The sequence below is a fragment of the Dipodomys ordii genome, unplaced genomic scaffold (assembly GCF_000151885.1).
Source record: "Dipodomys ordii isolate 6190 unplaced genomic scaffold, Dord_2.0 Scaffold6, whole genome shotgun sequence".
NCBI lineage: Eukaryota > Metazoa > Chordata > Mammalia > Rodentia > Heteromyidae > Dipodomys > Dipodomys ordii.
Genome location: NW_012267222.1, coordinates 16,808,366 through 16,836,072, shown reverse-complemented (window position 1 = coordinate 16,836,072; position 27,707 = coordinate 16,808,366). Strand labels below are relative to the sequence as shown.

The 27,707-nt window shown below is 47.0% G+C and overlaps 1 protein-coding gene across 2 annotated transcripts; it reads left to right on the top strand.

The window, feature by feature from the left end:
- Window positions 1-6,523: 6,523 nt before the first annotated feature.
- On the top strand, window positions 6,524-26,139 carry Pla2g5 (phospholipase A2, group V). 2 transcript variants are annotated; one of them, XM_013035727.1, is made up of 5 exons: window positions 6,524-6,535; window positions 19,764-19,813; window positions 20,806-20,950; window positions 24,415-24,521; window positions 25,682-26,139. In XM_013035727.1, exons 2-5 carry the CDS (start codon window positions 19,774-19,776, stop codon window positions 25,804-25,806), a joined length of 417 nt encoding a protein of 138 aa, XP_012891181.1. In that variant the 5' UTR covers window positions 6,524-6,535; window positions 19,764-19,773; the 3' UTR covers window positions 25,807-26,139. The 2 variants fall into 2 exon arrangements, with proteins under 2 accessions (XP_012891181.1, XP_012891171.1); XM_013035717.1 differs by lacking the exon at window positions 6,524-6,535 and adding an exon at window positions 16,249-16,342.
- The last annotated feature ends 1,568 nt before the right edge of the window (window positions 26,140-27,707 follow it).

Sequence of the window (27,707 nt, the reverse complement as noted above, 5' to 3'; positions counted from 1 at the left end):
CCTGTCCCAGCCCAGGCAAGGTCAGACAGAGCGGGCCTCTGACCTTTCTGTGTCCCTCAGGGAGAGCCCTAAGGTAGATGCACACTGAGTCACAGAGTGGAGGGCAGCAGAATGTACTCACCCCACCCCTGCACACATACACACATACACCTCAGGGGACCCAGTATGAGTAAGAAATGAACATCTTGTTTTCCATTAAGCTGTTGAGAGTTGAGATCTGAAATGATTGCAAAATGATGTAGTATATACTAAGAGCAAGCAACTCAGGAATCTTCCCTCTTGAAAATGCAAATTTATTTTTGACAGTTTAAAGAGATCTACTTCTGGGGCTGGGAAGGCGGCTTAATGGTAGAGTGCTTTGGCTAGCATGCATGAAGCCCTGGGTTCGATTCCTCAGTACCCATACACAGAAAAAGCCAAAAGAGGCAAAAAAAGAGATCTACTTCTCTCCCTGGGGTATTGAGGCAGGAACTAAACATGGTTAGAATACTGTGGACTTCTATTAAAGCACTGCTGATGATAATAAACCTTTATTATAAGCAGCTCATATTTATTTATGTATTTGTTGTTTGTTTTGCTGCCAGTACCATGTTTGAACTCAGGACCAGAGCCATCTCCCTTAGCTTTTTCTACTCAAGGCTGATGATCTACTGCATAAGCCACACACATCCCTCCAGTCTCTGCATTTGTCTGCTTAGGCTAGCTTTGAATCACGATCTCATATCTCAGCCTTCTGAATAGCTAGGATTACAGGTATGAGCAATAATCATTCAGCTGTAAGTAGCTCTTTTAATGTTCATTTTTCCTATAAGTAGGCTGAGATGCTGGGGGCTGAGTGATTTGGCCAGCCTGTCTTCCTTCCTCCCTCCTTCCCACCTTCCCTCTCTTCCTTCCATCCTTCCTTCCTTCCATCCTTCCTTCCTTCCTTCCTTCCTCCTTTCCTTCTTTCCTCTCTCTCTCTTTTCTCTTTCTTTTTTTTGTGTGTCAGTCCTGGGTCTTGAACTCAGGGTCCTGGCACTGTCCCTGAGCTTCTTTTGCTCAAGGCTAGCACTCTACTACTGAGCCACAGCGCCACTTCTCTCTCTCTCTCTTTCTTTCTTTCTTTTGTTCTTTCTTTCTTCTTTCTCTCTCTCTTTCTTTCTTCTTTCTCTCTCTCTTTCTTCTTTCTCTCTCTCTTTCTTTTTGCCACTCCTGGGGCTTGAACTCTGGGTCTGGGTGCTGTCCCTGAGCATTTTTGCTCAAGGCTAGAACTATACCACTTGAGCCACACACCACAGTGTTTTTGTGATTAATTGGAAATAAGATTCTCATGGACTTTACTCTCTAGGCTGGTTTTGAACCAGGATCCTCAGATCTTAGCCTCCTGAGTAGCTAGGATTACAGGGATGAGCCACCAGCACCTGGCTCATGATTTGGCTTTCCAAATGAGTGAGTTGAGATCCTTTTCTGGCGCTGAGGCTTCCGGGAGTGAAGGACCAGCCATCCAGGCTGCTCTTTGCCAGCCTCGGCTACTTTGCATACCCCACGGACACCTTGAGGGAGAAACATACCAACTACATCTGTCTGCTGCTGAAACCCACCTCTGGCTGCTGATGGCACTGTCCTGTCAAACAGATTGCACCAGATTTCTTTTGCTGTCACAGCCTTTGGGTGGCTCTAGATGACCTGCAGCCATTTCCACCATGTCTGGAGGGGGCGCTCTTCCCTTAGTGACTCAGTAGAAAGCTTATGATGGGGACAAACCCAGTCCTTCATTTGCACAGGGGGCCACCATGCCACTAGTGGTGTGGTCATCTTCGCCACACCCCCATTACTGGCCTGAGCAGGCTTTTGGCTACTTGTTGAGAGCCTTTTTCTGATGCTCTCTCCTTTTCTGCCCCCTGGTGGTATAACACCAGGCCGGATAAAGGCTTTTCCCCCACCAATGTATTTTATTTGTTTTAAGTCATTTTTAGGTCAGGTTCAGGTAACTGAAGAACCTTTATGAGTAGCTTATATTGTCTAGATCCAAGGTATGCTGCAAATGCAGTGTGAAGTAAAATGGGAAATAACATTTTTCTAAAGACAGGTTTAAAAATCCTGATCCAGTAAGTTAAGATGTTTGCTTTATCTGGTAACAGTGCTGATCCATACCTGGCTGCTAGACCACCATTTACAGGAATAGACAAGATAATAGGGCACAGACTACTCACAACTAAACCAATCAGTCCACCCTGTGTCACGGTACAGGTTTCACAACTCAAATCACCTGTACTCAAAGGTAAACTTACAAAACCTTTGTAAGCCACATTAGCTGTCAAAAATGGCATCACTGCTATTGGTAAGCCAGATGCCACTGGCGCTTTTATAACATGCAAGGCATGTCGAAAAAGACTATTATCTATTAGACCACAGAAAGCAGCGTTAAGTCCAACGTATGTTGATCCATATTCAAGGACATTCTTATCCGCTTCTGGAAGTTGGTTAATTTTTCTGGCTATGATATCAAAAATTAAGTTTTCCTTGAGAGTATCATCTGGTTTAGGATCCATCTTGAACCTCCCAGCAGCCGGCTCCCAGTTTCCTCCTGGGCCGCTCTGGTCTCACTACAACCTTTGTTCCATTTGCCTGGGCGCAGCCATCGTTGGCTGACACGTCAAAAGACTGCTCTTGAGTGGTCTTTTCTGGCCTCTCTGGTCTCTGCCGTTTGTAGAGCAGACCACGCTGGTTACGTGAGCAGAGGATGGGAGGCTGCAGCAGGGGCAGGCTCTGGGTGGCAGCTGTGACAGTGGAGGCCGACTCAGCAGCAGAGCTAGCACCTGTCGGCAGGGGCAGTCATTACCCTGGCCATGGTGATGACAGCGACCAGGGGAAAAAACCAGTGGGGAGCTGGAGTGGCAGCGGGGTTTTGGGAAGGAGAGAGAAGGAAGAGAGATGGAGAGCTAAGGCTGAAGAAAGACAGAAGGCTGGAGAGAAACTGTGGGCCCTGGTTTCTGGAAGAACTCCCAGGGGCTGTAACATGTTGTGACATTAGAGGGCGCTGTCCGCTGCTGCCTGCTTGCCATCTGCAGCCCTGGCTACTGCCAGAAGTGATCGGGGTCATGCATGCGTGCAGGAACACACAGGGGAACGCTGGGTGAAGGGGAAGGCAGAGTCAGGGCAGTACTTCCACAGCAAGTGGCCAGTATTTCCAGCACTACAGTACTGTAGGTAGGGGACAGAGCCCGAGGCACATCCTCCATGTCGGCCCTCAGAAGGAGCCCACGGGAGAGGCTTGGCTGCTGCTGCTGTTCACAGAGCTCTTTTGGTAGACGGACCCGACTTCCTAGAAGAAAGCCAGCAAAGGAACCCATCCCTGGAACGCTATGAGCCACTGTATGCAACCTTACCTGGGTTCCAGCCTACAGCAGCACACAAGGTTCTGAGGGCTCATCCCCTGCGGTGGCTCATCCCCACAGACTTTGGAAGATTTGTTATCTCAGTAGCCTTCCGCTCCCCTGTTGTTCCAGTATCAGGTCCCAGCTTTGGGCAGAATTGCTCTCAAAGTCCTGGGCTCTAGTGATCTCAGTGTTCTTTTATTTCTCATCTTTGATGGGCTTTTTTTTTTCTTCTGGGAATTCAAAGTCTATAATTTGGCCTCTTGCTTGTCTTCTTCCACTCAACATCAAATCTAAGCCCTTGGACAAATGTCCATTCATAGGAGGCTCAGGCTTGGTGGAAGAGGCCGTACGAAAATGCTGGGGGAAAACAGAAAACCAGACATTCCATGAGGAACAAAGACACAAAAATTCTCAACGAAATCTTCATAACCAAATCCAACTGCAGATCATAAAGATCACACTTTTGTCAGACATTGGTGGCTCATGGCTGTAATCTTAACTATTCAGGAGGCTGAGATCTGAGGATTGTGATTTGAAGTCAGATCAGGTAGGAAAGTCCATGAGACTCTTATCTCCAATTAATTGCCAAAAAAAAAAAAAAAAAGAGCTGCAGTTCAAGTGATAGATTGCCCAGAAATTCAAGCTCCAGGACTAGCGTGTGTGCCCACACACTCACACACACACACACACACACACACACACACACACACACACACACACACACGAAAAACAACATTCTTTCATAATAAAACCTTTCAACAAGTTTGATGTAGAAATAACGTACCTCAGACTACAAAAGCTATAAATAAAAATCACACGATATCTTAACATTTAAAAAATTATTGTTAGAATGGATATGTACAGTTATATAAGTCAGGTAAAGAGTACATTTCTTTTTGGACAATGTCACCCCTTCCCTCGCTCTCTCTCCCAGTTTTTCTCTCTCATCCCCACCCACAGTTGTATAGTTTAGTTTCATTTAGCAAGAGAAATTGGACAAAAAGAAAGAAAGTACAGCCAAATTGGAAAAGAAGGATTCAAGTTGTCCATATTTGCAGATTACATAATTTCATACTTAGAAAACCCCAAATAATCCTCAAAAATCCATTAGGATTTATAAATGCATTCAATACAGCTTCATAGGATATAAAAGTAACATGTGTATAGTGAACTATTAAGAAAGAAATGAAGGGCTGGGAAGGTGGCTCAGTGGGAGAGCGCTTATCTTGCATGCATGAGCCCTGGGTTCGATTCCTCAGCACCACATAAGCAGAAAAAAAAGGCCGGAAGTGGCGCTGTGGCTCAAGTGGTAGAGCGCTAGCCTTGAGCTGAAGAGCTGAGGGACAGCGCCCAGGCCCAGAGTTCAGGCCCCACAACTGGACCCCAACCCAAAAAAATGAAGAAAGAACTTCTAAATAGTTACTTAAAATGGTATAAATTAATTTACAGGGAGTAGAAGGTTTGCACAATGAAAATTCTAAAACACAGATGGCCAAAGTTATAGTGGACAGAGGAACACAGAGATATCCATGTCATGGATAAGAAGGATTCATAGTTTTCAGGATTTCACTTGGCAGCTCTCACATCTTTTTGGTCTCCTCTAGTCTGTAACAAATATATATATATATATATATATATATATATATGCGTATATATATAGATAATATATATATATAATTTTTTTGTTTTTTTGTCGGTGGTGGGGCTTGAACTCTGGGCTTGGGTGCTATCCCTATGCTCTTCAGCTCAAGGTGAGCACTCTACCACTTGAGTCACAGTGCCACTTCATTTTGTTTTTCTAGTGGTTTATTGGAGATAAGAGTCTCACAGACTTTCCTGCCCAGGCTGGCTTTGAACCATGATCTTCAGATCTCAGCCTCCTGAGTAGCTAGGATTACAGGCATGAGCCACTGGCACCTGGCTGTGTTTATGTATTTTTGTTTTATATGCTCTTGATATTTTTGAGAAGTACTGGTCAAATTTCTATGGAATGTTTCTTCATTTAGACTTGTCTGATGTGTTCTCATGGTCAGGCTGAAAGATGTACATTTTTGGCACGAATCTTACACAGATGATTCTCAATGAATCTTATCAACAGTAAATAGAATTAATAAATCTCCTTACGAGAGTGTGTGTGTGTGTGTGTGTGTGTGTGTGTGTGTATGTGTGTGTGTGTGTGTGTGTGTGCTGCTGGTACTAGGACTTGAACTGAGGACTTCACAATCTTGCTTAGCTTTTTTCCTCATAGCTAAGGCTCTACCACTTATGTTATTCATCCACTTCTGGTTTTTGCTGATTATATGGAGATAAGAGTCTCACAGTCTTTCTGCTTGGATTGGGTTGGCTTTGAACCTCAACCCTTAGATCTCAGTCTTTTGAGTATCTAGGATTACAGGCATGAGTCACTGGCACCTGGCTCTCATTACCTTTTTAATTCAGTGCTAGGGATCAAACTCAGACCTCAACAATGCCGGGCTTCATTCTACCACTGAACCACATCGGCAGCCCTGCCTCCTTCCTCTTGATGCTCACTTTAATGACTTGGCTATGGGGGTATCTGCCAGGTTTTTCCTTTTTTATTTAAATCTCCTAGAGGGAGATAGTTTGAGATAATGTAATCCCATTCTTAGTATACTTCTTTCACTCTCTAATTTTAGCTTTTTATCATCAACTAAAATAGTTTTTTGGCTATAACAACTGTTATTTGGTGTTTTTCCGGCTCCCTCAGCCCTTCAAGATGAAGCATTTGAATTTTTCTGCAGGGGAAGAGCTTTTCCTTGTATCAAGTCATGGTAAATTAATGTATTATGGGTTGGATAAGTGTTTGTCAAAGACTTGTGAGTTAAGGGCTTTGTCCCCAGCCCAGGGTGCTCTTGGGAGGTGGTGGGTCTGAGGAGATGGAGCCTACAAGGGGGTGGGGCGGAGGAGTGGGGTCACAGGGGGTATATCCTCTGAAGTGAAAGTGGGGTCCTTGGGGACGTGTCCTCTAAAGTGGAAGGAAGTGAAGTTACTTTGATGGGGCCATCGAGACCCTGATTTCTTGTTATCTCTTTGCTTCCTGCCCACCACGAGGGAAGGAACTGCTTCCACCACGAGCTCTTACCATGATGTGCTGTCTCCCGAGAAGCCCAGAAATTCATGGGTCAAGTGATTCTGGACTGAAACTTCCTGAAACTGTGAGCCAAAAATTCCAACTTGTGATCCCCTTGCTTTTGTTTCCTGGGTGTTAGGATTACAGGCATGGACCACCACGCCCAGCTTCAAACCTTTCGTCTTTCTAAGCTAATATACCAGGTATATTATTTATGTTAACAGAAAGCTGGTTGACACAGAGGATATGTGAAACAATGCCATGTGAAACAAATTGAGAGCTACTGACCGGGAACTTACTTTCTATCCATTTTCGTCTTCCTACCTCATTTCCTCCCCCTTTTAAGTTAGGTAACTTTTAGTTACCTACTTTGGATAATATGCCACCACAAACTTAGCAGCTTATACAAGCCTAGATTTATTGTCTCAGAGACAACACTGACTGGCTTTATTCTTCTGTGGACATCTCCTCCTCTGCTTAGTCCTGTGCCAGGTGGACCAGATCCTAACCTGGAAGTCAATCTTTCAGATTGTTGCTTCTCTACTTCTTCTCCCTTTCCTTCTCTCTCTGTCTCCCATCACCCCTGCACCCCAAACACGCGGTCTCCTGCCACTGTCAACTCCTGCTTCCATGTGGCACACAGAGACATCACAGTCAAAGGAAGCCCATAGTTTGCATCAGGGTTTAGTGAGTGTTGAACTTGCTATGGCCCTTGGGCCATGTGGGATGACCCGGGTCCACTCTCACCACACCATGAGAGCACTTTCCCACTCTCCAAACTCCTGTTCTGTGTACTACCTCCCCCAAACACCCAGTGCTGGCCATCTGTCCGTATGAGAAAACACCTGGCCAGGGGGGTGGGGATGTGTGTAGGGGGAGGGAGAGGGGGGGAGATAACTGAAAAGGAGGAAAGATTTCTTTCAGTTCACAGTTTAGGAGGTCTGGGATCACTTGGGCCTGTGGCAGAGCAGAAGTTCAAGTGGGAGCCAGTGGTGGTGGAAGAGGAAAACTGAAGCAGAGAGAGAGGGAGGGGCCAGGCTCCCTCCCTAAAGGGCACGCCCCCCCCCCCCCCAGTGACTCACTTCCTTCCTCCAGGCCCCTGTCTCCCTCTCCTAAAGCTTCTACTACCTCCTCATAGAACCCCAGGCTGAGGACCCAGCCTTTATACATGGCCTTTGGAGGACATTTCAGAATCCAAGCATAGTAACAGGAAACATGCGATCTCTAAAGTTTTGCCTTTTGCAGAATGTCAAGAATTTTGCAAAGGTTAGAATCATACAGGCTGCAGCACTTTTATCCTGGCTTCTTTCCATTGGGAATATTACCTGTAAGGTTCTGCTGTGTCTTCTGGCGATTTGATAAGGCATTGCTTTTTATCAGTGTTTTGTGACTTAGTCATTTAAACAGGCATGTGAAGACTCCTTACAGTTTAAATGTGCAATTCTCTAATGATGTGTGATGCTGAGCATCTGTTCTTATTTTTATTTGTCCTTTGTATGTCCCCTCTGCTTTTGCACACGCATTCTCCATGATTAAACTCCAAGCCCCCAAGGGAAGGACTTATGCATCTCACATCTCAGCCTTAGACTGGAGCACATCAGCTTCTTAGGAAGTCATACTTCAATAAATAAGAGCAATGCATTTCTGGGCAGAGGTCTTCCCTGTCAGTGGTGGGTTCCAGAAATATCTGTGCATCTTCTGTGGTCCTTGTAACTCCTGTCTTTTTTCTTCTAGCCCAGGTCTGGGGTGTGTGTGTGTGTGTGTGTGTATGTGTGTGTGTGTGTAGAGTCTATGTTCCTGCTTCTGAGGGGCCCTGGGTTCTCAGCTATTGGAGACACTTAGCAGCCCGTCAGATGGCACAGGGCCACAGCAGGGGAGGGGGGGGTGCTGCAGCAGGCTGATGGGATTAGGGAAAGCTTTTGAAGTGGATAAGGCTGTGACCTGGATAACTGGATAACAAATGCAGGCCTCCAGTCCACCCCTCTGGAATGCCCTGCGTGACTGCCCAGGCTCCTGTGGTGACAGAGGCAGCACCAGACTACATCTTTGCCTGGTGGTGAAGCCACTGAGGCCTGAGCAGGGTGACGCGTGGCTGGGTATGGGCAGAAGTTTCTCCTCCCAGCAGGCCTCTGTTCCTTTCAGTCCCCACTGTGGGCATTAGGACTCTAGAAGCCATCAGGCTGCTCTTTCTCCATCCACAGCTTAGGGTCCCAATGTTCTGGCTGGTGGCTGGCACCCTGGGGCTCCGGGCTCTGTCTGAGGAGGCTGTTGGTGGGGGCAGGCCCCAAGGGCAGGACCTGAAGTCGGGCCAAAGAGGTCAGTGACTTCATGGGGTGGCTTGATCTGGGAGGGGCAAATGTACTGGAGAGGGAAGGATGGGGCGAGGGGTAGCCTAAGAGGGGGTCCTGGGAGGGATGGGCACAGCCCCTGTCAGCGAACACTAAGACTGCTGGGGTCCTTTACCCTTGTGTGTCACAACCTGAGTGTTGGGATGTTCTTAATGTAAAAGAAGCTCATTCCTGAAAGGAGGCACAAAGTCAGGACAGTCATGAATGGAGTGGGTCAGGAGTTCCATTTATGCTCAGCTGGGACCTTGCCTGGGTTCCTCATGAACCCAAACCACAAGAAAATAATACTCTTTAGGAAAAGAAGTGGTCCACTTCCAGCCGGATGCTAAAGAGATTCTGCGGCTGTGGGATCCATTTCTGGCTCTTCCCTTTCTCCCTCTCTCCCCCTCCTTCCTTCCCTCCCTCCTTCCCTTCTTCCCTTCCCTTTTTGCCCTCCCTCATGGCCTCTTTCTCTCTCCCTCCCAGGTTTCCTTTGTGTAGGAATCACACTGATGGGGTTTGCCTCGGAGCTTTACCACTGACCCACTGCCTGCTGGACAGGTTGGGACTTCCTTTTCTTTGAGCCTCAGTGTTTTGCAAGGTGCCTGCCATAAAAAGAGAAAATCCCAGCAAGTCTACTTCTGCAGACACGGATTGATTTTTGTTACTGTGGCCATCCAGGGTTAGGAAACACACCAGACCAAAAGGAATTCAGACCTCCGCCCTGCCACTGGGCAGGCCCTGTGCAGTGGTGTGATTCTGCTTTATTGGTGGATTTATTGCACACAGCTTTGATCAAATACAGTCCAAAAAAAAAAACTGTGTCCCTGAACTTTTCCTCTTAAGGTTGATGTTCTACCACTTGAGCCACAGCTCCACTTCCAGCTTTTTGGTGGTTCATTGGAGAGAAGAAAGAGTCTTACAGACTTTTCTGCCCCTGCTGGTTTTGAACGGTGATGATCAGATCTCAGCCTCCTGAGTAGCTAGGATTACAGGCATGAGCTATTGGTTAAAAATTTCTTTTTAAAAATCAGAAGAAATGTCAAAAACAAAAGTAGTTAAATGACCACACATGTGCACACTGCAGCTCAGTGGATGTTCCATTATGGTTAGTCATGGAATCACTGTGTTCCATTGAGTCTTTCCTGCTTCTAGGTGGTGAAAATCTGCCTCCCCCAAACAAGGCAAAATTTGGGGTAATTCTCCCATGCCAGAAAGGAAAGGCAGTGTGCTTAATGTAAGTGCTAACTTGAAAGTTGGAGGTGTGTTGGAAGATGTCATGTTTCCAGTGGACAGTGCATGCTTACAGGAAAAGCGAACCAGGCTTCTTCAGGTTCCCAGATAAAGGGCATGAAAAATATCTAAGTTTTTGGTGAACTCATGTGTACAACAGTTATTTTGTGACATTAGTGCAGCCTACTCTATGGGGTTCTGATATGGGGTCCTTATGCCTATTATATGTGTGGTATAGGTCGAGTTTTGGTTTTGAGTATCAAACTCTTTGCATCCTGAGCATTTTCCATTTTGGAATCACAAGCCGGTGGATACTAAGGTCTGATTGTGTAGCCAGAAAAGAGCATGTGACTTTGGAAAGGAGATAGAACTACCTGATTGGCTCCAGCTCATGTCTGTCTTCTCTGAAGAAGCCACTTGTAATTGGCTGATAGATTCCAAGGACAGTAGGTTACTTTTCCTAGTAAGGAAAGGCTGTTTGAACATCAAGCTAGGTTTCCATTCACTGTGTGCACAGAAATCTTTGGGCCACAATTTGTGTAGAGGCAGCTTTAGGACAAACAACTCAACAACCTGATAGCAGTATCTACTTTGTTGGATCTTTTTAGAGAATAAAATTTGATAAAGCATGTAAAGAACTTAGTGTATTATTTGTGCTTAGCAAGTGTTAGCTATTTTTAATCTGTCATTGCACCAACATGTTCTTTCTGGGACCCAGTCTGTGCCATACAGCGTAGCAGGTACTTCTAGGGACAGAGATGATACATCTGTAAGGCCTCATGGTGTAGCTCATACATTGATTGATTTGGTTAGATAGTCAGTAAATATACGATATGCCACAGGCAGGGCATAATAAAAGACACAGGTTGCTCCCAGCTTGGTGGAGGGCCACTGTGGCATGGTCTGGTAGGATGTTTGATGAGAGATAGCACAGGGTGCCGGGGGAACTCGGAGTGCAAGACCTTCAGGTGGGGAGAGGGTGAGTTCATAAGACTTTTTTGGCAAAGGGAGACCAAGCTTCTTTGTTCCTCCTGCTCAGAGCCAGGTCTTCACTCCAGGGCCTTTGCACCTGCTCTTCTCCTTATCAGGAACATTCATCCTTCTCTTGTGTATCCCCAAAGCTTGCTCCTTTAATTCCTTCATAGCTTTGGTCAACTGTCACCATCTTGACCATATCTTTTTAAGCTACCTATTTAAAGAGTCTGTTCAACAGCCCCACCCTGAGAGAGAGAGAGAGAGAGAGAGAGAGAGAGAGCACATCCCACCTTCCTTCCCCCAATGTTTACCAGCACTTGACAAACCATGCATTTTGCTTAGTTACTTGTCTATTTCTGTCTCCTTCTGTGAGAATTCAGGGTCTCCATGAGGACAGAGCTCTCAGTTGTTTCCTTTACCTGGCCCGGTGTCAGGAGCACTAAACCGTTCTTGAAAGATCTGTGTGTGAATGCAGAAGGATGACTAGGAGTTGGGTAAGAGAAGAGAGCGGAGGGGAAACAGGTAAGAAGGGAAAGAAGTGGAAAGATGGAGAGGAGAGAACAGGGGAGAAGAAGGAAGGAGGGCTAGAGAGGGAGGGTGAGGGAGGGAGGTGGGGAGGATGCCCACATAGGAAGAGGGGAAGGGAGGAGATGGAGATGCCCCTGGGGGCGGAGCTTTGCCTTTGCTTCTCCATAAGGCCTGGTTGGAACTCTGCCTGTGGGAATTGCCTGAGAAAGGATCACTGGTTTGGACTAGAATTGAGACAAGTGAAGCATGCTGGGATCATGGGTGTCTGGGGGCTCACACAGCTCTGGAGCCTTCTGAGGCCTCACCAGTCAGAGCACTAGTCTGTGCTAAGGTTCCTTCTCCCTCCACCAGGAACATGGGAGACCATAAGGAGGCTTTGCCATTTAGAAAGAGAGCATGTAGACCGTTCTGGATGGAGGAAGCAATAGAAACCAGACTGTAAAGAAGGTCCAGCCCCTCCTGTGGTACTAGGGTTTGAACCCTGGGCCTCATACGTGAAGCACCGGGCATCCTGACTTGGCACCAGTATACCAGAGTCAGCTTGAATTGGCTGACAAATACCCATAGCCAAATTTGTGAGAAATTGGCAAGCTGTTTAAACATATAGGCATCAACTGAATATCGGTGGCTCATCCTAGCCATGGGAGAGGCTGAGGTCTGAGGATCTGTCCTGGTGCTGGGATTCAAAGGGATTCAGAAGGATGAGAGGTCTCTGCCTTCAGAGCCTTGGCAGGGTAGATCTATGGCTGGATCCATTACCAGGAAGAAGGAGACTGAAAAGGACTGACAGTTGACCCAGGTGCCAATGGCTCAAACCTGTACTCGTAGCTACTCAGGATGCTGAGATCTGAGGACTGAGACCCAAAGCCAGTTGGGACAGGAAAGTCTGTGACACTCTTTATTTATTTATTTATATTTTGCCTGAGCTCTTGGCCTGGGCGCTGTCCCTCAGCTCTTCAGCTCAAAGACGAGCACTCTACCACTTGAGCCACAGCACCACTTCTGGCTTTTTCTGCTTATGTGGTGCTAAGGAATTGAACCCAGGGCCTCATGCATGCAAGGCAAGCATTCTACCACTGAGCCACCTTCCCAGCCCCAAGTCTGTGACAATCTTATCTCCAGCAAACTACCAAAAAAAAATCCAGAAGTGGAGCTGTGGCTCAAGTGGTAGAGTGCTAAGTTTGAGTGAAAAATCTAAGGGACAATGCCCAGGCTCTGAGTTCAAGCCTGGAACTGGCTGTGAGAGAGACAGGGAGTTTAGTTCTGAGATCCTGAGGGCCTCTGAGCTAGAGCATCAGGCACACATGCATATGTATATGTGTTCATATATGTATATGTATATGTGTATATATATATGTATATGATATTGGAGGTATGGCTAGGCCAGTAGGTTACAATGATGCTAGAGAGTGGAGCATTCACTCAGCAAATTTTTTCTGAGCACCTACTATGTGCCACATTCTGGATGCAGACCCAGAGCTTCCCTCATTGGCTTGGAGGAGAGACACAGCCAGCCTCTTCCACCTGGCCCATTTCTGGGTTGTCACCCATACCAGGTGAAGCTGGTCCTATTGTGATTACTCTAGTTCACACTAGAATGAAGAAACAGAGGCCTGAGGATGTTAGGCGATGTGTCTCGGGACACAGGGCAGCCTGGGCAGGTGATAATGGAGATTCACATTCAGAGGTGCATGACCTAATGGCACTGAGCTGAATCCTTGTTCTTGATTTTAATCATTTTCAAAACTAGGCAGATAGGGCCCAGGCAAACCTCATTTCCTGGAATCCCACATAGTAATAAGAGTGAACCCCACCCAAAGCCAATAAACCAACCCCTAAGTGGGCAAAGGAGCTAAGGAGAGAATTCTGAGAAGAGGGAAGAATGGAAAAGAAACATCATCCCTAGCCATAAAGGAAATGCAAATCAAAACAACTCTGAGATTCTACCTCACCCCAGTAAGACTGACCAACATCATGAATTCGAACAAGAACAAATGTTGGTAGGGATGTGGGGAAAAAGGAACCCTACTGCACTGCTGATGGGAATGTAAACTAGTACAACCAATCTGGAAAGCACTCTGGAGGTTCCTCAGCAAACTAAGCACAGACCTTCCCTATGACCCAGCCATACCACTCCTTGGTATTTACCCTGAACATCATGACCCGGGATACCATAAAGACACCAACACATCCATGTTCATTGCTGCACTACTCACAATAGCCAAGTTATGGAAACAGCCTAGATGCCCCACAATAGATGAGTGGGTCCTAAAGATATGGTACCTATGTACAATGGAATGTTATGCAGCCATTAGAAAGAATATCACGTCATTTGCAGGGAAATGGATGGAACTAGAACAAATCATGTTAAATGAGGTTAAGCCAATCTGAGAGACAAATGGCACATGTTCTGTCTGATAAGCAGAAGTTGTATCTAAATGCACTGAGATTTGATAAATTATACAGGATTCTAGATCCTCACATACAGTGAGACCAAAAGAGGATACTCTTAGGAGAGAAACACAAAAGCACAATGCCTAAGTACTCTTCATATTTACATAAAATAATACTGTATACTACTGAAATGAACTCCAAGATATAGAGTTCTTTTTTTCCCTTTATGCCTTTTTTAAAGGAAGTTTTAGATGATCCTTTCTTTCTCTTTCTTTCTTTCTTTCTTCCTTTCTTCGCAAATGGGGCTTGAACTGTGGGCCTGGGTGCTGTCCCTCATCTCAACTCAAGGCTAGTGCTCTACCACTTGAGCCACAGCACCACTTCTGGTTTTCTGGTGGTTTATTGGAGATAAGAGTCTCACAGACTTTCCTGCTAGGGCCGGCTTTGAACCATGATCCTCAGATCTCAGCCTCCTGAGTAGCTAGGATTATAGGCATGAACCACCAGTGCCCTGCTAGATGATTCTTTCTTATTTACCTTATGTATGGTGTATTCATTCAAGTGCATATCTTTGGGCAGGTGGGGGAGGGTACAGAACTTGAGAGAAAAAGGATAAAAAAGGTGCAGCAGTAGAGCTCACTGGACCTTGGTGAAAGTGGACTATACAACTTGTGGGTGGAGATGGGAGGGAGGGACTAGGAGAGAATGAGGGAACAGAAGGCACTGTATGAAAGGATATTGACTCATTACCTGACTCATGTAGTTGTAATCCCTGTGTACATCACTTCTATAATATCAATAAAGTAAATTAATTTTAAGAGAAGAATGAATCCCAGAGGATAAGTAGACGCTTACCCAGGAAGTCAGAGAGAAAAAAGTATGTGTGTGTAAGGGTGACAAAGATAGAGACAGAGACACACAGAGACTCAGAGACAGAGACACAGACACAGACACAGGTAGACCAGTACTCCAGAAGGTAGATCCCTGGAAAAATGAACACTACACCTGTAGAATGCATCTCCTGGAGAGGCTAGACAGACAGACAGACTCTCCTGAAGGCAGTTCCCAGGAAAAGCAGGTTGACATAATACCTGTAGCATGCCTCTCTAGGCCAGGCTGGCAAGGGTCTTATGAAGGCTGGAGGGAGAAGCTGGGGGCGGAGGAGGAGGAGGAGGAAGAGGAAGAGTCCTTGGAGTGGAGCACTCTGACAGCTTGCCGGTGAACCCCATGAGCAAGCCATGTGGGCCTCAAGGAGTCCCCGAGAACAGGCTCAGGGCCATAGAAGGAGCCAGGACGTGAAAGGGTTACGCGTGGACAGAGGTTTCTGGACAGCAAGTTCATTTTGGGGGGGAACGAAAGTTCCATTTCTAAAGGAAAACGAAAGCTAGAGATGGAGGTCATTTGAGGCCAGTGAGTTCCTGGTTTTTTCCCTTTTTGGCTGGGTTTTGGCTGGTTTGGGGTGGCAGGGTGAGGATGGAGAAGGGAACTGGTCAAGAAGGAGAAGGAAAATGTAGGCCAGGATTTATCTCACAGTCCTTGCTGGCCAGGCTGCTTCAGGCCTTACCATCTGCTTCCCCAGCAGTGCCTGGCAGGTCGTAGGCATTCAATAAATAACTTCTGCCTTGGGTGGAATTGCTGGGGTTCTTCAGAAGCTGAGTGGGCAGGTCCTAGCTAGAGAACCAGTCATGGATCTCCTCTCTTCATCAGACCAGGGCGGTGGGGAGAGGCAATAGTTCACTCCATGGCTTCTCAAAGAAACAGAAGCTGGAGATTAGCAGAAGTATGCAGTTTGAAGCCAGCCAGGCAGAAAAGTCTGGGAGGTTCTTATCTCCAATAATCTACTTTGAAAAAGCCAGAAAGTGGCCCTGTGGCTCAAGTGGTAGCATGCTAGCCTTGAGTACAAAGAGGCTCAGGGACAGCACCTAATCCCTGAGTTCAAGCCCCAGGAACGGCAACAAAAAAAAATGTGGAAGGGAGAATAATTACAGCTGATTATGTCCTGAGAGAACATTTCAGAAGGTTTGCTGTCACTATTTATTAATGTTATCGTGCATTTGTCACTGCCCTAAGTCTAGCGCATGCATTCACTCATTTAATCGTAAAAATATCAACTGTCGGCCAATATTGGGGAAGGTAGGATTTGAAGGATTTGGAGCGACATAGAGTCTGTGATGTGACCCCCTGGGCTTTCCTTCATTACCCTCCCGACATTATTTGATGTGCCTGGGTTTTAACTGTGCCTCTAGCTAGAGCCTCTGGGCTGCAGGGCGAAGTCATTGCTTCATGCTTCACATGAAGACACAGAGGAATGCTGTGACTTGTCCAGGGCCACACAGCTCTTACGTGACCAGACTACAAACTTGCACTACTCTATCTGCAAGCCTGGTGCCTCCCTTGTTCCCAGAGAGAAGAAAACACAGGAATTCTATAGTCAGGTAACACAGGGGGAGGCACCACCTGGGACTTGGAAAGCGATGTTCTGTCGCATCTCCAGAGTTAGCAGGGACAGGAAGCGGACGGGGTGGTGGTAGGGTACTGAGCTGCCATCACTGTCCCTTGGTTGAAGCTAAAAGAGTTAGAATGAAATAAAAGCAGTGACTGTGAACTGGGAAAACCACAAGGATCCAGGGGCTGGGGACAAAGACTTTCTGTGATAGAGAGGAAGTGCTTGGTCTATGGCCCTGGACCATGTGTGGTGGGAAGCCAGACCCCATCTTAGTGTCCCAGAACTGTGAGCTAGCTGCCTCAGGGCAGAGAGAGGGGTGGTGGCTCGGGGGTGGGGGTGAGGGAGAATCCCCAGGGGTGTCTGGAGGGGAGCCTCAGATTTCTGTGTGAGTTAACCAGGAATCTTGGAGCCAGCCCAGGCAGGAGTGTGGGAGGCGGGCACAGTTGCCCTTATAAACCAGGCTGGCCCAGCACTGCCCCTTCTCCAGGCCTGAGGACAGAGAGGGGCTCACTGGTGAGACTCTCATTCTTGGGGCTGCTTTTGCTCAGGAGGGGTACAGGGAGGCAGGGTCCAGGGAAAGGCTGTGAGAGGGGGCCCCTGGCCCCTCGAGATGGGGTGGGAGGAGGAGGAGGGGGAGGGGGTGGGGCAGGGCCAAGGGAGGGACAGCCTCTTGGTTGCTCTTATGTCCTGGGGGCCTCAGTTGCTCCTCCTTTCCAGCCAGAGATTGTGAACCCAGGGGGTTCCTGGAAGCAGGGGGCTCCCTAGGTGGATGTGGAAGACTGTCCCTCAGGGGAGGGGGCCCCTTCCAAGCCTGTGCTTCCGTTCATCCACCTCTGTGCTCTCCATCTCTCATTATGCAGCCTGACTCCACTCTGAAATTATCTTGCGGTGGGGTTCCCTGGTCATTTGATAAAAATAGACAGTGCCACATCCTTCCCTCCTTCTCCTGGGGACCGGCCTTTGGGCTCCGGGGATGGTCTGGGTTTGGTCTCCACTGCCGCCTCTGTGAAACCTGCCTTCCTCTTCCAGACTCCTCTGTAGGGCCTTCTGATGTGCTGACCTGGACAGCCTGAGGGAACTCTGAGATGCCCTTGGGTGATGGTTTATTTAGGTATGATGAGGACAATGGATCAGAAACCCTTGTTACTCACAGTTCCCCAGAGAAGGCCTGCAGTATCCCCTCATGGACACAAGGGAGAGTGCTAATGTGCACTGAACAGAAGCAGCAGAAAGGCCCAGAGCCTGAGTTGGGATCTCTGAATGAAAAGCACAGCAGGGTGTGGGGAGATGGAAGATTGTGGTAGGCAGGTAGTGTAGGGCTAGCTACTTTGTGTCACTTTGATACCTTCAAGCTGGGGTAGGGGGAGTGGCTCCAGACTTTTCTCCTTATCTGGATCTTGCCTGGGGTGATTTGGGGTAAGAGACCCTAGCGGGACTGTGAGGGTTAGAGCAGAAGTGGGATTGGTAGATTGTTTGGGTTGTTGATTTTCACACAAAATGCCTGCTCCCAAAAGAGTCATTACGGTCTCCAGAAATTAGTTAATGGAGCCATAGGGCAGCCTCTGTTAACTTAGGAAGAAACAGAAAATATCAAAGCATCGCAAAAGCAAGTAAAAGGCCCATCATGGTGGCTCACACCTGTAATTCCAGCTATTCAGGAGGGGGAGATTGGAGGATTATGATAGAAGGCCAACCTCAGCAAAAAGTTAGTGAGACTTCATGTCCACCAATAAGTCAGCTACATGGCATAGGTAGAAGGATCATGGGCTGAAGGCCAGCCCTGGGGGAAAAATAAGAGACCCTACCTGAAAAATGAGCAAAGCATAAAGGTGCTGGGCACATGGCTCAAGTGGGAGAGCACTTGCCTAGCAAAGCTCTGAGTTCAAATTCCATACTATCAAAAGACATATTTAATGTGCAAGGGTTGCTCAGTGGTAGCTGAATAAAGTCTGTCAAAGGAGAATATTCATTGTTGGGCTAAACCTTTGGGAAATTAATTTCACCTCTCCAAGCTTTAATTTCTGAAATCTGTAAGGTCAGTAGCTTATTCATTCCTTCACTCACTCATTCTTCATTCATTTATTCAGTCATTCATTCAACAAATAGCCATTTGTGGGATGGATAGGTTTAACACTGTACCTGCCATAGTCATTGATGGTTTTGAAGGTCGATGGATGGTGCCTGGCTCATCAGAGGTAGTTACCATCTCCACCTTGTTGGCAGCTCCAGGATGCAAGAGAGAAAGACTTGTGTGGAAGGTGGGGTCTAGGGCCATTGTACCTGGCTGCTCAGAGCCCTGGGAGCACAGGCTGGAGGTTAACGGAACCCTCAGAAATGTTCTTGGAACTCATTGGCTCTGCTGGACAGAGGCCAGGCCGAATGGCCAGTGGCCCTGGGAGTCTGAAGCTGTGTGTTTGGATGCCAGGCCTTGGGTGGTGCCAGGGGCTCAGGCAGAGCATTGACATGATGACCCTTCAACCTGGGGACTTGTACACAATGTGGCACTGAAGGGAAAATCCTGGCAGATCACAGCAGCTGAGCAGCCTGGATCTACCTTTGTGGTCCTTAGGGGAGAAGCAGGCAGCTGCTGGTAAGGAGCCTCTGAGAGGACGAATTGGAATGGGGCAGTGGCCAGGGGACACATGGAATTTCCTGTCTGAAGGCCCTTTCAAGCATACAACCCTGCAGCGAGATGGATCTGAAGGAAGGCAGCACTGGAAGATAGAGTCCTGGAAGGAACTGAACTCCCTAGATTTGGAGAATTCATTTGTCCCTCAGGGGAAGGCTATGTGGGACAGGGAGGGGCACACATTCTGGGGCTGAATCCCTCTGTCTACTAGTTTGTTGGGCTTCTGGAAAGCTCCTTCAGCTTTCTGAGCTCAAGTTTTCCCACTGACAAATAGAGCTAATGATACCTGACAGGCTGGGATAAACACCTAAGGTCCACTTATTCTTGAGCACAGCTGCTGGTTCTTTCTGGAAGCTTTTGTGTGTGTGTGTGTGTGTGTGTGTGTGTGTGTGTATGTGTGTGCCAGTTGTGGGGCTTAAACTCTGGGCCTGGGCGCTGTCCCTCAGCTCTTCAGCTCATGGCTAATTCTCTACCACTTGAGCCACAGTGCCACTTCTGGCTTTTTCTGCTTATGTGGTGCTGAGGAATCGAACCCAGGGCCTCATGCATGCAAGGCAAGCACTCTACCACTGAGCCACCTTCCAAGCCCCTTTCTGGAAGCCTTTGCCTAGTCTTTCTGGTTGGGATGGGGCATCTACTGCTCTGCATGAGGGAGAGAAGCATGAGTAGGCCAAGCGGGGAGCCAGGTGGCAGGGGGTGGGGGTGGGGGTGTGGGGAGATCAGGATGGGCCTTGAGGACAATAGCTGAGAGACAAGTCATGGGATGTGTTCTCTTTTCCAGAGACCCAGAGATGAGGGGCATCCTTACACTGGCTTGGTTCTTCGCTTGTAAGTACTGATCCCATGAACTCTGAATGACCTCCATCCCCGTGGGAATGATGGGTAGTGAGGAGAGGGCACCTGATCTTCGAGATGAGAGAACAATGCTTAAATCTTGGCTCTGTACTTCCAACACAGATGTAAGATGCCAGTGAGGGCCTTGCTTTCCCCAAGCCCGTGTTCCCTCTCTGACTTAGGATGCTGCTGTGGAAGGGAGGAGAAGGTCGTGAACAGGGCAGACAGATATCCTCCCCTCCCTCCTCATGCAAACAAACAAACAAAAAAGAAATAATAAAGAAAAACAGAAGCCAGACACTGGTGACTTACATCTAGAATTTTAGCTGAAGAGACTGAGATCTGAGGATTACAGTTCAAAGCCAACCTAGGTAGACATCTCTGGCATCCTGTTATCTCCAATGAATCACCAAAAAGCTGGAAGTGGAAGTGTGGTACAAGTGGGAGAGTGCCAGCCTTGAGTGGAAAAGCTAAGGGACAGAGTCTGGATCTTGAGTTCCAATCCCAGTAAATATATAAATAAACATATCTGAATAGATATAGATAGATAGGTAGGTAGACAGCTACAATAAGGACATACAACAAGATAAAAAATAGAATACCTGACCCTACCTTTTCAAGATCTTTCCAGTTTGCAAGAAGGAGTTGGTTTCAGTGGTGCTTAAAGACCCCAGTCGTTCCAACTTTCTATTCCTTATGTTCTAAGGCATAGCATTCAGTGTTCTGTTAAGCAATGAGGTGGGAAGGAAGGAGGGGGGATTACCAGGAGAGACAAGAAGCTCCCTCTGTCTGCTCCACACAGATAACATAACTTGAGATTAGTGTCAGGGCCAGTTGGCCAAACTCAGGCCCACTCCTTTAAGTCTACACTCTTACCCACATCTCTATGCTGGTTGCCCTCACTGGCTTGGGAGGATGAAAGAGTGTGGGAGAAAGGGCAGGAGAGGCTGGGGAGTGGGCTCATGTTGGGAATCTGGGGTGTCTTTCAGCTGTGCCTGCTGTGCCCGGAGACTTGCTTGACCTGAAGTCCATGATTGAGAAAGTGACTGGAAAGGATGCTCTGAAGGCTTATGGCTTTTATGGCTGCTACTGCGGTTGGGGTGGCCGAGGGACCCCTAAGGATGGCACTGACTGGTGAGGAGATGTCACCACTGCACAAACATCCCATCCCATTCCATATGTGTTTGCAAGATGAATATTGAGGCAGCATTTTTGTGTGTATGTTTTGGTACTGCGGTTTGAACTCAGGGCCTAGGCCTTGTCCCTTAGCCTTTTATGCTAAAAGCTAGAATTCTACCACTTGAACTACAGCTTCACTTCTGGTTGGTGCTTAATTGGAGATAAGATAAAAGTCTTACAGACTTTCCTGCCCAGGCTGGCTTTGAACAGAGAGCCTCAGATTTTAGCCTCCTGAGTAGTTGGGATTACACACATGAGCAACCAGAGCCTAGCTGAGGCTATACTTAAAAAATTGAAGCTCAGAGATATTATGAAAATTGAAACTCAAGGGCTGGGAAGATGTCTCAGTGGTAGAGTGCTTGCCTTGCATGCATGAGGCCCTGGGTTTGATTCCTCAGCACCACATAAGCCCAAAGTGGCATTGTGGCTCAAGTGGTAGAGCACTATTCTTGAGCTGAAGAGCTGAGGGATGGCACCCAGGCACAGAGTTTGGGCCCCCAACTGACAAAAAAAGAAGGAAGGAAGGAAGGAAGGACAGAAGGAAGGAAGGAAGGAAGAAAGAAAGAAAGAAAGAAAGGGAAGGAAGGAAGAAAGGAAGAAAGAGAAAATTGAAATTCAGAGAAGTTAACTGGCTGACTAAGCTATGTTAGGCAGCTCACAAACAGTCCCAGGATCTTAGCAACTTAAGGTGTTTCTGCTTTGTTTCAGCATAACAAAAGGGTCTTAATACTGTGGCTTGAAGAAACCACAGCTCTTTAGTTTGCTAACAAACCTGCCATCTGAGAAAGGCTTGTGTGTGGATGGCTGTCTCTGCTTTGCTCTGTTACAGCCTGGGCAGCTCTGCTGGGACTGAATGATTCACCCTGTGGATGGCTCATGTCTCTAGCTGGCAGGTGGGGGAGCCACACTCTTCTCAATGAGGCCTCTGCAAGGATGCTTGTGCTTCCTCACAGCATGGCTGCTCTTCCATTCTAAATAGAATGTTCCCAAACTGCAATACAGAAGAGTGGCATTTTTATCTTCAACCTCAGAAATTCCAGTGTCACTTATACTGACCTATTAGTTGGGGCAGTCACAAAGGCTTTAAGGAGGAAGACACTGAAATTACTCAAGAGGTGGAAAGTTACAAATTAGATAGAAGGAGTAAGATCTGTTTTTCTATTACACAGCAGGTTGACCATACTTAATAACATAAACATTTCAAAAGAGCTATAAGAGAGGATTTCTAGTAGTCTCACCACAAAGAAAAGAATAATGAATGTTTGAAGTAACAGATATGCAGAGTACCCTAATTGTATTATTGGATAATAGCATAGAATATGCTTAGTGCCATATTATTCCCCATGAATAAGTACAGTTATCATGCATCCAAAGCGAAAGAAAAGAAGGAAAGAGGGGACCTAGATCCTGTCTCTTGATTGGGAAGTGTTACAGGTTTAGAAGAAAGAACAAGAGACTAAGATATCATTCTTGTGAAAACTCAGTCTTTTTTTTTAATAACAATTATGATGCCAGCATACATGGACAATGGAAAGCCTTAGCTAAGTAAATGGATGGCAGGTTGTTGGAGCCAAGTTTCCCACTGCTGGAGTGGGGGTTTACAGATAAGCAAGGGGTGGGGGAGTATAGAATGGTCTCCATGGTGATAGGTTACAGGAAGAGACATCAGTAGGCTGTCCGGCTTAATATGGACATTCACACAGAGAACTATCTAGAGATATGTAAATATGTGTGGGTTAATATAAACACATACATGTTTACCCTGTTAGCTAAGAGGGGCTAGCAGGAAAAAAAGACCCCAGGAGCAACAAATCAGAACAGCAAAATAAATCAACTATAATTTCAGTCTTAGCATAAAAAAAGAAACAAAATTCCTAGTGGGCAGGGTTCTGGTGGCTCATGCCTGTAATTCCTAGCTACTCAGGGGGCTGAGATTTGAGGAACATGGTTCAAAGCCAGTCCAGGCAGGAAAGTCTGTGAGACTTATCTCCAATTAACCACCAGAAAACAAGAAATGGCACTGTGGCTGAAAGTGGTAGAGCTCTAGCTTTGAGCAAAAGAGCTCAAAAACAGCATCAAGGCCCTGAGTTCAAGTCCCATGACCATAAAAGAAAAAAAATCGTAAGTGAGATATCCTACAGAATACCTGACCAAAATTCCTGAAACTATCAGTCATCAAAAAGAAGGAAGAAGCTGGACACTGGTACTGGTGGCTCATACCTGTAATCTTAGTTACCCAGAAGGCTGAAGTCTTTGGACCAAGAGTCTAAGCAAGCCCAGACAAAAATGTACATGAGACAAAAAAGTATTGTAAAGGTGATGTACCGAAAGGTTACAGTTACATAAGTAAGGTAATGAGTATATTTCTTTTTGAACAATGTTACCGCCTCTCTCATTTTTCCCACTTCCTCTCATCCCTGACTCCCCTCCCACTCAAATTTAAAGTTCATTTTCAACATAGTGTCTACTGAGTATTACTGTTGACTTGTATCTCCAGGTAACTGGTAGAGCGCCAGCCATGAGTGAAAGCCAAGCAAAGGCATGAGGCCCTGAAATCAAGCCCCAGTACTGGTACACACACACACACACACACACACACACACACACAAGCATAGAATATGCTAAAGGGACAGGATTGAATTTTTGTACCTGCTAAGGATGGCAGCCTAAATAATATATAATCTCCAAAGAATAATGACATTGATTTGGTAAGAGCAGACCAATAACCGCAGCAAACTACAGATGTGCTCATGGGGATGTTTTTATTTGCAGAAGAGGTAGTTACATAAGCTGCTTGGATGCAAAGGAGTTCATTGGTCATGAGCATCAGCTCATGAGAGGAGAGGGAGGTTGGTTGCTAGGCAACGTGCAATGTCTCAATTGCTGAAGTCTTCAAGAATGTTAAAGAGAAACTTTTCCCCAGTAGACTTTACATACAAGCAAGCTGTACAAAGCACAGGGTGTGTGTAGGATAAGAAGAAAATCCTTGCCCTAATCCTCACTTCAGGCAGGCAGGTACCATCCCTCCCCTTGATTATCTCCTGACTGTGACTCTGTGTGTGTGTGTGTGTGTGTGTGTGTGTGTGTGTGTGTATTTGTACTGAGGCTTGAACTCAAGGCCTGGGTGCTGTCTCTTAGCTTTTTCACTTAAGGTTAGTGTTCTACCACTGGAGCCACAGCTCTACTTCTGGCTTTTTAATCATTCATTAGAGATAAGAGCCTCATAGACTTTCTTGTTTGGGCTGGCCTCAGATCTCAGCCTCCAGAGTAGCCAGGATTATAGGCATGAGCCTCTGGAGCCCAGCTTGTCTCTAATTTTGTTTTGGCCTGACATGTACATCTTGATCTTGTACTCCTTCACAGGGATGGGAGGCAGAGGGAGTCCCTCCATTCAGGACCCCAATCTCTTGCTTTGGCAGGTGCTGTTGGGTACATGATCAGTGTTACGGGCGGCTGGAGGAGGAAGGCTGTAACATTCGGACACAGTCATACAAATACAGATTCGCATGGGGCCTTGTCACCTGTGGTAAGGCTGGGCTTCCCATTGGGCCAGGATCTCTCATGTCTCAGTGTTCAGCTACTTGAAATGCCAGCCAGTCTGTCTTGGGAGGTAGAGTGTGGATAAAAGACAGGGCCCATATGAGACTTCTGGAGGAGGGCTGGCATGCCTTAAGACTCAGCATTCACTAGGCGCTAGAGGTGGTGCAGACTCCTTTATACTTCATCTCCCAGCCCCCTGCCACCCAACAAACCCCTGTGGAGTAGGCACAATCTCCTCCATTGCTTTTTTCTTCTTTTATGCCTGTCCTGGGGCTTGAACTCAGGGCCTGTGTGCTATCCCTGAGCCTCTTTGTGCTCAATGCTTAAAGCTCTACCACTTGAGCCACAGTGCCACTTCCAACTTTTTCTGAGTAGTTTATTGGAGATAAGAGTCTCATGGACTTTTCTGCCTGAGCTGGCTTTGAACTGTGATCCTTAGATCTCAGCCTCCTGAATAGCTAGGATCGTAGGCATGAACTACAGGCACCTGGCTCCCCCATTGTTTTGTTTTCTTTGCTCCTGGGACTTGAACTCAGGCTCTCAACATTTCCCTGAGCTTCTTTGCTTAAGGCTAGTATTCTACCACTTAAGCCACAGCTCTACTTCCAGCTTTTTTTGTGGGGGGAAAGGCGAGCAGTTAGTTAGAGATAAGAGTCTCATAGGCTTTCCTGCCCAGGCTGGCTTTGAACCGCGATCCTCAGATCCCAGCTTCCTGAGTAACTAGCATGATGGGCATGAGCCACAAGTGCCTGGCTAGTCTCTCTCATTTTGCACATGGAGAGACTGAAGCTCAAAGAATCACCAGTTGATGGCTGGGTTCAAACCCAAGTCCTCTGAGTTTGCAGCTAAGCTTAGGAATAGATCCCCCTCTAGGAGCCTCAGTTTCTCCAAGTAGGGGCTGGAAAATCCCAAAGGACAGGCTCTAGTCTCCTGGGACTGAAGGCTCCCATGGGGCGGTGACAGTGTCTCCTCCTCACAGTAGACAGTTCCCCCACCTGGGGCTGTGCACCCTTCAGGGGAGGATGCAGACGGGGAGACTGCGTAGACGCAGACTCTGGCCCCGTCCTCGGACTTGGCTTTGGACAATGAACCTTGGTAGAGTGTGTTTTTTTCCCCATCCTCCTATATTCCATGTTTCTTTTGCAGACCGAGGGACCTTCTGTCCAGCAAAGCTCTGCACCTGTGACCGGAACTTTGTCTACTGCCTGAAGAGAAATCTGTGGAGCTACAACCCTTATTATCAGTATTTCCCCAACATCTTCTGCTTCTAGTGGCTCTGAGTGAACTTGTTCCTGACCCTGCTTCTCTTACATCAGGTTATTACTATCTGCAGACCCCTGACAGCCGCCTCCAGGAGTGGGCCTTAAATCTTCCTCCTAGCTCTGTCCAGCTGGGAGGAGCCCCAGACCACACTTCCTGCTCCAGAATGGTGTCTCTGGTCCAGGATGTGGCCAAATTCAGAGTCACTAGCTGTCTGTGAGCTCAGCCTTGTGAGTTGAGGAAGGGAATTCTCTTTCCAGCTCTGGATGGGATTTAATGTTTATTTTCTTCGATACATTTACCAACATAGCCCTCCAGGGAATGTTTCTTCCAGTAAAAGCAAAATTGACTCCATAGATCTGCTATGTTGATAATAAATAAAATTAAATCTTGAAGCTACTAAAAAGCACACAGACATTTCTTCTTGCTGCAGGGAATTGTCTGAATCTCTGTCTGTCTGTCTGTCTTTGCCATTGGCATGAAACCTGGTTACCTGCATTGCTTTAGAGGCAGAGAAAGGGACAGTAAATGCAGGGCAGGTTTCTTACTTGAGCTCCAAGTCTTCTCTTGGGTTCATTTCCTTGAATTTTGGGGTCCCTTGAGCCAGGCTGGGGGTCAGATAGTAGGCAGGAATGCCAGTTCGGGCTTCAGATCAGAGAGGGTAGTGTTCAAATACTTATTCTGGCTTCTCTCCTTGTGTGGCCTCAGGCCACCCTCTCTAACTTTCAATGTCTTTGAAGAAGAAAGTGTGAGGTTCCTGGCAGCTTAAAACAAGACTCTTATTGCCCGCCTTGACGTGGATGTAGGGATGATGGCTTCTGGGGTTCCACAGAGCAGGAAGAGGGCTCTAGTGGCTGAAGTGTGAGGAGCTCAATGGTCGAACACTGGCTTAGCACCTATGAGGCTGTGGGCTCATCTGGTGCACTGTGGAGAGAGAGAATGAAAGAAAGAGAAAGAAAGGGAGAGGAGAAGGAAGGACGGAAGGAAAGAGAGAAAGAAAAATATAAAGAAAAAAGGATTAAGCGACAGGGTTTATTATTGTTTTTAATTAAGGACACTTAAGAACTCAATTTTACCTCACAGTTTATAAAAGAAAAGACATTCTAGCCAGGCACTGGTGGCTCATGCCTATAAGAGGCAGAAAGGAGTTTATTTGGGAGAGTCAAACTGCGGGGCCCCTCTAGAGTAGGGTGTAGCATGTACCAGCTGCAACTAAAGGCAGAGAGAGATTATATAGCATGGCGGAGGGTGAGAAGGAGGTGTAACCTATGAGAAAGGGGACCGCTCACTGTCTGAAGGAGGCGTGACCAGAGCAGTGACCTCAGAAGATGAGCAAGTGACCTGAGAGCCCCAGGTGCACTAGGTACCTGGCTTACAGGTGCTGGGCGGGGACTTCTAGGCAGGGCCACATGCAGTTTTGCACAGAGAGAAAACAAGGGAAGGGGTTTAGGGGTCTAACTGTGGTTTTGCATGGTTTAGCATGGAGAGAAAACAAGAAAAAGGAGCCATTTTTTTCCAGGTGGACCTAACATTTAGGAGGCTGAGATCTGAGGATCAACCATTTGAAGCCAACCTGTGCAGGAAAGTTTGTGAGACTTTTCAATTTACTAACAAAAGGCTAGAAGTGGAGCTTGGCTCCAATGGTAGAGCTCAGGGACAGCCCCCAGGGAATGAGTTCAAGCCTACAACGGGCACGGCAACAACAAACATGTTTTAATTCCAAGACTCCAGCAAGAAGGGACAAGTTCCAAAACAAAGGAGAATCGTTTCCAAGAAAGGATTTTTGCGTTCTTTACATCCCCAAATAACCATAATAATCACCAAATAATAATGGTGGAATCATGGGGCTGAGAAGGTGGCTCAGTGGTAGAGCACTTGCCTTGCATGCATGAGGCCCTGGGTTCGATTCCCC

Excerpts from the sequence above, each read along its gene's own strand:
- Pla2g5 (XM_013035727.1), top strand. The coding sequence starts at position 19,774 with ATGAGGGGCATCCTTACACTGGCTTGGTTCTTCGCTTGTA. Across the intron at positions 19,814-20,805 it reads GGCTTGGTTCTTCGCTTGTA|CTGTGCCTGCTGTGCCCGGA; the intron begins AGTACTGATCCC and ends GGTGTCTTTCAG. Across the intron at positions 20,951-24,414 it reads CCTAAGGATGGCACTGACTG|GTGCTGTTGGGTACATGATC; the intron begins GTGAGGAGATGT and ends TTGCTTTGGCAG.